This window comes from Chiloscyllium plagiosum, unplaced genomic scaffold (assembly GCF_037043375.1).
Source record: "Chiloscyllium plagiosum isolate Xiang-an unplaced genomic scaffold, Cpla_swu_hap1 HiC_scaffold_2, whole genome shotgun sequence".
In the NCBI taxonomy this organism is placed as follows: Eukaryota; Metazoa; Chordata; class Chondrichthyes; order Orectolobiformes; family Hemiscylliidae; genus Chiloscyllium; species Chiloscyllium plagiosum.
This window is the reverse complement of record NW_028270140.1, coordinates 129,247,127-129,258,113: the sequence shown is the minus strand read 5'-3', so window position 1 is coordinate 129,258,113 and position 10,987 is coordinate 129,247,127. Positions and strand designations below refer to the sequence as shown.

General features: G+C 40.8%; 1 protein-coding gene across 1 annotated transcript in view; it reads right to left on the bottom strand.

The window, feature by feature from the left end:
- Nucleotides 1–2,670: 2,670 nt before the first annotated feature.
- The window catches only part of LOC122557789 (EF-hand calcium-binding domain-containing protein 6), an 89,980-nt gene continuing 81,663 nt past the window's right edge, over nucleotides 2,671–10,987 (bottom strand). The window contains exons 17-18 of the mRNA XM_043705826.2: nucleotides 4,644–4,800; nucleotides 2,671–3,766 (exon numbers count right to left, since the gene is read on the bottom strand). Of these exons, the coding sequence (XP_043561761.2) occupies nucleotides 3,509–3,766; nucleotides 4,644–4,800 (415 nt within the window). The 3' untranslated portion in view covers nucleotides 2,671–3,508. The remainder of the gene's footprint in view (nucleotides 3,767–4,643; nucleotides 4,801–10,987) is intronic.

Sequence of the window (10,987 nt, the reverse complement as noted above, 5' to 3'; positions counted from 1 at the left end):
GGGTAGTAAAGTGGTTCAAATTGTAGTGTTGGGTAATAGATTGCCCAACATGAAAGTGTGAGATGTTACAGTGTCAAAAGTTACGCTGCTGGATATCATCCGCAGATATCAACAATGCTGGAAATTGTAGTGTTGCTATGATAATGCTGGATAGCATAGTACCATATGAATTTTGGATGTTGCAGCATTGCAGATTATTCTGTTGGATATCATGTTGTGGAATATTTGTGTTCTGGATTCAATTTCTGGTTATTATTATGCCCCAGTCCTGGATATTACAAAGGCGGCTACAACGGTGTTAACTGCGTTGGATGTCAGAATACGTGATATTACAACATTGAATACTATAAGGTGAAATATTATGACATTGAATAAAGTGATATCGATATTACAGTGCTGGATATCAGAATATTGAATATTGCAGGATGTTGCAATATTCGCAGTGCTGGATATTCCACTGCGAACATTACAGCACTGCATATTACAATCTGCACCCACACTGCAGTTTCTGGTCTCACATGATTTTCCTCAGTGAGATTAATGATTGACCCCTATAGTTTGTATCTTATGGCTTTATAATTGGTAGTTTTAGAGATAATGGATGTGTAGTTTTGATCTTTCAGAATTCCCTAGACTCTAGAACAGACCCCATCGTGAGCAAAACTATTATATTCAAGAAAGGAGAAAGAAACAAAAACATTGAACTACAGGTCAGATCGTCTGACATGAGTGGCAAGCAAAGTGTTAGAACCTATTATTAGGGTTATGGTAACAGGACACTTAGAAAATCATAATACGATTTGGCAAAGTCAACATGAATTTATTTTAAAGAAAAATTGTATTTATCCTTTTTTGACTAGCAGCGTAGAAAATAGTCAATAAGCGGATATGCGTAGTTTGTTTTCAAGCAGCATTCAATAAGGTGCAATGCAAGTGGTTGTTACACAACATTAGGGTTCCCTGGGTTATTAGGGATTTAGGATCAGTAAACAAACAGAAAACAGAGTAGGACAAATGTGGCATTTTTTGGTTGTCAGGCTGTAAAGCTGGGTTATCTTAAGAATCAGTGTCTGAGCTTCAGCTATTAATGCTATACATCAATTACTTCGAGAAGGGGATCGAGTGTAAGATATCTAAGTTTGTTAGCAATACAAAGTTACATAGAAAAGTAAGCAGTTTGGAGAAAGTGGAGGCCACAAAGGTATACAGATAGGTTAAATAAGTGAGCCAGAACATTGCTTGTTGTAGATGTAATACAATGTGGAGAAGCATGAAGTTATTATTTTGTAAGGAAAAATAGAAAGGAAGAATATTTTTTAATTGGTGAGAGCCTGGGAAGTGTTGACTTTCAAAGGGATTTGTGTGCCCTTGTACATGATCAGCAAATGATGTGTTAGCTTTTGTTACAAAGGGATCAGAGTATAAAAGTCAACATTTTAACTACAATTACAAAGAAACCTTGGTAAGACTACATCTGGAGAACGGTGTACAGTTTTAGACTACTTACCTAAGTATGGATGTATTTGTCCTAGAGTGTTTTCTGGGATGAGAGGTTAACCCACATTTGAGAAGTCCCACATTTGAGAATGTAGAAGAATAAACACAATTTCATTGAAACACAAAGTTCTTATGGGTACTGATGGAATTGATATTGGATGATGTTTTATGTGGCTAGGGAATCTAAAACTAGGGGTCACATTTTCAAAAAAGGGTTAGCTGTTGAGGACTGAGACAAGAAGGAATTTCTTCACTCATGGATTGAATCTTTGATTTTTTTTGATGTTCAGAACTGTATATATTCAGTACACAGAGGAGCAAGGAATATAGGCCTATTGCAGGAAGAAATCATTGAGGCAAAAGATCAACACATTGATTATTGCAGGGGAGGCACTATTGCTAGACTATTAATGATCTAGAGACCCAGCTTTGAACTCCACCATGGCAGGTGGTGGTATCTGGATTCAATTAAAAGTTTGGAATTAAGAGTCTAATGATGACCATGAAACCATTGTTAATTTTTGAAAAAACACACCTGGTTCACTAATGTCCTTCAAGGAAGGAGGTCTGCTGCCCTTACCTGGGCTGGCCGACATGTGACTCCCGAGCAATGTGGTTGACGTTTACCTGCACTCTGGACAATTAGTGAGGGGCAATAAGTACTGGTCCAGTCAGTACACCCACATCCTTTAATGAATAAGAAACCCTGAAACGATTAGATTGGCTTCTAAAGAGGAATGCCCTACTTTTATTTCCAAAATTCTTACATTTTTACTTATCTACACAACCAAAATGCTTCTCATTAAAAAAAAACTTGGAAAATGTGGAAGGAACAGACAAAAGCCATCAGTGGAAAAAGGCACTGCAAAGATATTGTGTGTAATGCTCCCAGTCAGTGGCAATTTCAAACCTGTGCTTTGTCATTTGAAGAATCTATTGATAAGGAACTTCTCTTCAAACTAAAACTCCATGCCTTTTTTTGTGTGAGTGATCAAACGAATGAACAGAACCAAGGGTTGCTGCCCCTAAATATTGTGTGATGAAAATAACCTGGGATTATCATCAATGATACTTCTGTAATGAACATAACTTGCAGTTGCTATTGCTCTGTACTGAAAATTATTTGCACCTTAAGACTGATGTTATTGCTGTTACAGAAGTAAATGCAAACACTTATATAAATGCTACTTTATTTAAAATCTAAAATATTGCATAATCAATTAGCAAAGATATTGATATGGAATTCCTATAACAGTAACATACATCAATGGATCTTCTGACCATTTTTTGTTTCCTATATATGATTTATGAACCATCACCTTGGACCTGGAGTGGATGTATCGTTGATATAGTTTGAACCCTCTGTCCTATATTAAAATGCAAATATAAATAGTCCTAGTGATGTAAACCAATTTGCTTGTCATTAAATACTCACACTGTATCTCTAAAGATGTATTTTATGATAATCCAGATGGGAATGTTAACTTTCTTCATTCCAGAAAAATCAAAGCAATATTTTATAAAATTGCATTTGTGATTTGAGGAGATCACAACAAAGTTAATTTAGATTATCTGTTTGTATGCAAATTTTGGATCTTACTGTGTGCAAATCAGATGGGTGTTCCTAGATTCCAACTGTGATTAAATTTCTAAAGTACTTCATTAGCTGTGAGACATCTTGAGGTTGCGAAAGATGCAAGTTCTTTCTTGCCTTTTATCATCTTAGTCACTGAGATTAGTGATCTGAACATACTCTTTCCCACATCAATGTCTCACCCCAAAGCAAAATTATTACAATTGGATTACGAAAAAAATAGGCTTAGGAAATTTCAGATACTTTGAGCTATTTATCATTGTAAGGTTTTGAGCAATTATGAAGATGAAATCAGTGGCACTTCATAGACTGATAGAACATGGAGCAAAAACAGAGGCTGCTCTATGGAGGCATTCATTCAATACAGAATGAGCCAAGACTTATTGTTCTTGTCATCTCTCAGCTAAGTCTTCACATTTACTCATTGCTGTTGGAATCTTTGTTTCCTGCACAGATTTTCTCTTTTTTGTAGGTCTCCTCCAGGAACTTTTTGTAGTTGATTTTGCCTTCCAGATTTTCATCAAATTTTGACATGATGTGATATACTTCATCCTCATTCAGGAGCAGGTCACAGAGTTTGAGCACAGCACGAAACTCTGGCAGAGATAAGTAACCACTGCTGGTGTTGTCCAACTTCTTAAACGCTCTGCGTAAGGATTTCCACTCTCCTTTTAACTGTGGAGTTTAGGTGAAGATAAATATTTAAATTTCATTACTCACAAAGATGTCTATGTTGCTGTATTACAATAATAGTTTCTAACAGACATGACCACATCCCTGGTATAGGGGGTCCAATTCTCAAGAGCACTTAGCAATGGACAATTAATGCTGAGCAGGCCAACAGTGCTCACATCCCTGAGCCACCATGCCGCCCTATGTTGAAAGCTCTTCAGTGCACTCCTGACTTGTGTTTTATAGACCATGGGATGGGCTTTGGGGAGTTACTCACAACAGAATTCCTAGCTTCTCACCTTTTCCTGTAGCCACAGTATTTATATGATTGTTCCAGTTCAGTTTTTAGTCAATTATACCCCAGGCTATTGATAGAGGGAGATTCAGCAATGGTAATGCATTGAATAACAATGGGAGATGGTTAGATTCTCTCTTGCTTTTTTATATTCATTCGCAGGATGTGGGCATTGCTGACTAAGCCAGCATTTATTGCTCATCCCTTTTTGTCCTCTCGAAGGTTGGAATGAGCTGAAACCATTTATTGGAGATAATTCTTGGCTTCTGCTTGTGTGGCACAAATGTTAATGCCACTTTTCAGCTCAAGTCTGGATATTGTCCAGCTCCAGATCCATATGGACACATTACTACAGTATCTGAGGAGTCACACAGGGTGCTGAACATTGTGCAATCATCAACAAACATCCTTACTTCTGACCTTACTTTGGAATGAAGCAGCTGAAGATGCTTGAGAAACCAGAATAAGATAAATTCAAATCTCTCGAAGGGTTATCGGGCAGGAGAGGACTACAGAAGTGATGATGACATGGAAGGATCTGAAAGCAAGGATGAGACTGTAACTTTCTGTAACTTGTGTCATTACCTTTTTTCGGAGCCTGGTTGTGATGTTCTCCAGCCCTGTCCCTTGATGATCAGTAAGGTGAGTATTAGGATGCTGCAGGACTGCCAGCATGTTGCTTCCCTCCCGCCATTGTTGCCTGCGCATTGCAAATGGCTTCAAGAAGTCCAGGTAATAAACCCTGGTGGCCAAGTTAAGAAATGAATCAGCAGTTGAGAGACATTTTACATTTACAGCAAAGCTAATCTTACATTTTAAAATCCCAAATAAATTATTTTACTTCCTTTAGTTGATTTAAAAATGATGGAAGCAACAACCCAGCTGTGACTGGATAAAAATGCACTGAAAACCTGTACTATTCACTAATGGTACATCTGAACCTAAAGGTGTTTCTTTGCCTCCCATAATAGTTGTCCCTAAAGATGGGGGATTTTAGTTCAATCACTTCAGTCAGTGATTGGATTTGAAAGTACTGAAGTGAGTAAAATAAGGATTTGGAAAATTGTGTCATAATGATGCAGATACCCTGAAGTACCCTGATCTGTGTGTACCAGAAGACGATGCAACACTGTGCTGAGTTGCTCCTGTGTGCCAGTAGATTCAGGTGATCATATTAGCTACCCTGGGTTGAGTGCTAATGTGCTGTGAATGTCGAGGTCGAAGAGCCACCCTCTAGTCTTCCCTGTATTTCAGGTAAAGGACTCTCTTGCTCTGAACATTAGAAATCAGCTAGCCCCAATTACAAACAGGTCAGAAGAAGAATACTCCTGCTCTAAGTGCTGACAGCCAACCACTGTCAAAGCAAAACAGGACAAAAGGATTTCACTGGTTGCCAAACAAGGAATCCCAAAATTGACTGCAACTACCAGCACTCCAATCTCTACTCACAAAGCACCCAGAAAGACTATCCATATATCTTTTAACTTTTCTTTTGTGCTCACTGTTCATTTCTAATCTGTGAGTATGACAGTAATTGCTTGTTTTTGCATTTAGTAACTAAAACTCACTCTGTTGTTAACTCAAGAAAGCCTGGTTAAACTGCTGCCTTTTAAAACAAAAGAATCATTTGGCCAGGGACAAAGATATCCCTGGGGAGATGATCTTTTCTCAATCAAACTTGTTGGGACTAACCGAGTGAACTGAAAAAAACCCTGAAAAACCTGTTCATTCCTCCTTGCCTGGGATCTGGTTATAATAGCAGTAAGAACATCAATGGCACTGTTAGGGAGAAAGGTCTAGGATTTTAATCCAATTATAGTGAAGGATAGTTCCAAGGACATGTAGCTTGGAGGAAAACTAACTGGTAGTGGTGATCCTATGTCCTCTTAGGTGGCAGAGCTCATGGGTTTGGAAGGTGCTGTTGAAGAAGGTGAGGTGAGTTGCTGCAATGATACACACTGCTGTTCTTTTTTAATGTGATAAGTAATTTGGCATTTCTCTACTATGGAGTTCAGTTCTGGACATATGCAGTGACTACTCCTTTTCCATACTAAAGAATTAAGGACAGCCAATGGTTTAACTTGGATTTGCCTATCTCACTGTGTATTTGTTTCAGACTGATATTTTTACATAATAGTGCCATTATGCCAATCAGATACAGTTCACCACTGATTCCCATTTCAACCCAACAACAATAAGACCAGAAGATATGGGAGCAGAATTAAGACATTCAGCCCATCGAGTCTACTCCACCATGGCTAGCTTGTTTCTAAACCCCAGCTTCCTGCCTTCTCCCCATAATCCTGGATCCCCTTACTAATCAAGAAGCTATCTTCTCTGTCTTAATGACTTGGCCTCTTACTGCTGCAATTCATCACGCTCTGGCTGAAGTCTTTCTCATCTCAGTTCCAAAGGGTTGTCCCTTCACTCCGAGGCTGTGCCTCCAGCTTCTAGTCTCTCCTACTAGTGAAAACACCTACTTCATGCCCATTGCCTCCAGGCCTCTCAATATTGTCAGTTTCAATGAGATCTCCCCGCATTCTTCGAAACTCCAATGAGCACAGACCCACAGTCCTCAACCACTCCTTCATTCCCAGGATCATTCTTGTGAACCTCCTCTGGATCCCCTCCAATGCCAGCACATCCTTCCTTCCTTAGACATGGACCTAAAACTGCTCAGAATATTCCAAACACAGTCTGACCAGAGCCTTATACACCCTCAGCAGTACATCTTTGCTCTTGTACTCTAGCCCTCTTGAAATGAATGCTAACATTTCATTTGCCTTCCTAATTGCCAACCGAACCTGCATGTTAACCACAAAAGAATCCTGAACTAAGACTCCCAAGTCCTTTTGTGTTTCACATTTCCAAAACCTTTCACATTTAGAAAATAATCTATGCCTCTGACACTGGCATTCAACATGTGTCAACCTCTAAGACATCTCTGATCCATGTACAGCATGATTCTGCACTTCAATACTGTGGCAGAAACTATCGTTGTAATGCCACAGCAAGCACACTTTGTGTTCAGGGCCACAGACCACGCTGAACCTTGGGGCTGCTCACTTTGCTCTCTTGGCACTCAGTCACTCACATTGGGCTTAGCTGGATGCCCACAGAACCCCTGCCTTGTTATCATCTTGCCTCTCAGCCAAGATATCAGGCTCACAATATTGCAGCACGACTTGGCCATTTAGCTCAGTCACAAAGCCAGGAAGCTTGACATGGTTGTCAGCATTTCTCTGTCAAGTCAAAGGGGGTAGAAGAATTTTGTTAAAGGGGGTGTCCCAGCGCAATAAGTCAAGGGCAGCCTCCAGGAGTTTGGAAATGGTTAGTAAGCCTCTCAGGGCAATTAGTGTCAGGATTCTTTTCTCATAAAGAGTGAGGAGCCAATTAACAGGCAGTTCACTATACATCCTGACTCTTGGTGCACTATTGCAAGCTATTTTCCTCCTGAAGAGTGTGTGTGTGTGTGTGTGTGTGTGTGTGTGTGTGTGTGTGTGTGTGTGTGTGTGTGTGAGAAAGAGACATGCATTAAGGGAGATGAAAGTGGATGGCACAGCTGTATTGTGCGGTTGGGGTGATTAGCCAAGGTGGTTAGCACAGAGGGTATGTTAGTCGTGTCGAGAGTGGGCTCGGTGACAGCAAATGAAGCAAGGCATTAGTGAGATTGGTAGAGTTTGAGCCTTGGTGAGAGGTGAGTGCAGTCACAATGACATAGTGAGTATGAGAAGATGTGTTTCTTAAACTGGCAGAGTTGAGAAGCTTATTGACCTTCTCCCTACATTGCTGGGTGTTCCTCCAGAGACAGCTGCGACTGCATTGACCCAGGAGACAATCTTAGACCAGGGCAGCATGGTCTGGTGTCATGGACTCCACTGCCAGTCCTGGTGAGAACATTTCCCACCTCTGCACCACCCCATCCAGCAGGATCTTTGTATAAACATCTGCAAAACAGTTTATGGACCAGGCCAGACATCCTCAAAACATTTCAAGAAATTAGCCCAGACCCTAACTTTGCTAGTTGTTTTAAGCAGGTGTAAAGCAGATATTCTAGGAGAGATGCCACTGGTCAAACCACTTAGTTTTAAACAAAACTGAATTTATTTACAAGATTACCAAATGAAACACAAACAAAAGAGAACGGAATTCAAAATAACTTAACCAATCTGAAAACCCAACAGAGCAGCCTAACTTAATGATGCTGTTCCAAATACCTGCAACATTCCCCATAAACACCCCTTGGTGCAAAAGGTACAATCAAACACAGAGTCTTACAGGAGATTTTCAGAGAGAGGTTCAGCATGGTTCTGCTTCTTTCATGTAGCCGTTTCTTAGATCAGCAGCCTCAAAACACCTGACTGCTTTCAGTGAATAGCCAGACCACTAAAACCAAACCAAACCAGAGAAAAGCTGAGCTTTCCCCTTTCATTGCACAAGTTTTTTTAAAAACTTGAAAGCCTTGTGACTGAGGCAGTATCTGTTAGCTATAGTCAAACTGGCCTAAAACCCTTCAAGCCCAGACATCTTGGCCTCTGTGCTTTTATGACCTCTCTGAAAAATGATAAGGACAACATAACCTTGTTAAAGCATCATCATGACAGGGTGCCAATTTTTCCTTCTTTCCCATGTCATTGAGCCATTGAGTGTACTTAAGACAGAGATCATTAGGTTCTTGATTAGCAAAGTTACCAAGGGTTATGGGGAGAAGGCTGGAGAATGTGGTTGAGAAACATAAAGCCAAAATCAAATGGTGGAAGACATGATGGGCCAAATGGCCTACTTCTGCTCCTAAAGCTTATTGTCTATATCTTATATCATGTGCATGTGTCAGGAGCATGCCTAGCAGCTCTGCATTGACAGTGTTTATTTGGTGCACAGTGACCTTTCATAGGTGGCACCAGTTCTAGGAATACTGGTGAGGTATCCCAGCAGTACCAAGTTGCTCTGGGTACAGCAAGAGGTAAAATGGAGCTAGAATCAGACAAGAGGGTGGCATGGGGATGGAGTAGATAGTTAATGAGTCATGTTCAGTAAGGTGCATTGAAATAATTTGCTCACAGAGAGAACCACCACAAAACTCAATGAAACCGACACTTGGCCAAAAATAAAAATTCAGTCCTACGTTTCCTTTTGTCCTTCCTTTCTACACCCCAGAGCTTTCATCATGTAGACACGTATTCCTGATCATCCTGACATTTACCTCAATTAGAAGGAAGGAAGATATTAGAGGAATCAGGGATGTGGTGATTGTAACTACAGTCAAAAAAGGAAACAGTAACTACTGAGGACTCATCCTGCTCCCTGCCATAGGGAAGCTCATTCCCCTCAACTACTTCCTCCCAGGAGGTGAGGAACCCCTTTGAGACTCAATGCAATTTCCACCCATCAAGAGGCAGACTTTCACCGCATGGCAAATTGTAGGTAATGGCATAAATTACTGCACATAGACTTTGTGACCACTCAAAAGGCCTTGGCTCCGGTCTAAGGTGTATTCTCCTCAGATTTGGTCTGCCTCAGAAATGTGTGTGACCATCTTCACTGTGAATGGCACGGTGGCTCAGTGATTAGCACTGCTGCCTCACAGCATCAGGGACCCAGGTTCAAGTCCAGCCTTCAGGCGGCTGTCCATGTGGAGTTTGCACATTCACCCCATGCTGCATGGGTTTCCTTCAGATGCTCTGGTTTTGTCCAAAGATAAAACATAGTCCAAAGATGTGTGGGTTAGGTGGATTGACCATGCTAAATTGGTCCAGCTGGTGGCCAGGGATTAACAAACTAGGTGGGTTAGACATGGGAAATGCATATAGGCATAAGGTTGGGGGAGAGGTTTGGATGGGATGCTCTTTGGAGGGCAGCGTAGACTTGATGGGCCAAATGACCTACTTCCACACTGTTGGGATTCTATGCCTCTACATACTTTACAATGGCATTCAAACTGTGATTCTCACCAAAGTAACCACCACTCAGTGAAAACTGGAATTAATCTTCATGGCATCATTGCACTAAATCTCTTCTCCATTTCCCTTGCTGCAATCCTGGACCTCATCTCCAATTAATTATCCGCAAGTATGGAGGTAATTTACAGTGCAGGCGGAACCTAGTTAACCCATGGTGCCTTTAATCCAAAACCAAACACACTCCAACTTCAGCCATTGAGTTGAAGTTGTCAGATGACATGCATGTATTCTCACTCAGAGACTGAACTCCAGGACATGATTGATGGTTTCTCTAAAGTATGTCCGAAAATGTGCCATACAGAAACATCCCAGAAAACTAAAGCCCTTTTGTAAGCAGTTCCAAAATCTCCCTGCTGACTAAGGTTAACAATTTTTATCCTGGGAAATGTGGACCAATTACTATACCTTGGGAGTCCCTCTCAACTAAAGCATACATGGTTTACAAAATTTATCATTGCCTCAAATGTGCCAGCTCAGCCTTCAACCAACTGAGGAAAAGAGTATTTGAGGACCAGCATATCAAACCTAAGACTAAGGTCATGGTTTACCAGGCAGCAGGGATCCTCATGCTCCTCTATGCTGCAGCGACCTAAGCAATCTGCAGCAAGCACCTCAAAACAATAAAGAACCATCACCAGTTCCTTATAAGATCCTCAGAATCAACATATCCAGCATCAAGGTGCTAATTACTCAAAACCAGCTCTGCTGAGTCAGACATGTTATTTGTATTCCTGACACCAGACTCCTGTAGTAATTGCACTACTTGGAACTCAATTGTGATGGGAGATACCATGAAGACAACAAGGATGCTTTAGAAACATCCTTAAAGAATCCCTGAAGTAGACAAATACTCTGCTGATTCATGGGAGATCCTGGCTTTTGACCAACTCAAATGCAGAAGGCTCATTCAAGATGGCAGCATCAAAAGATATTGTTGAGAATATGCAGAGGCAAAGTCAAGGCAACAGA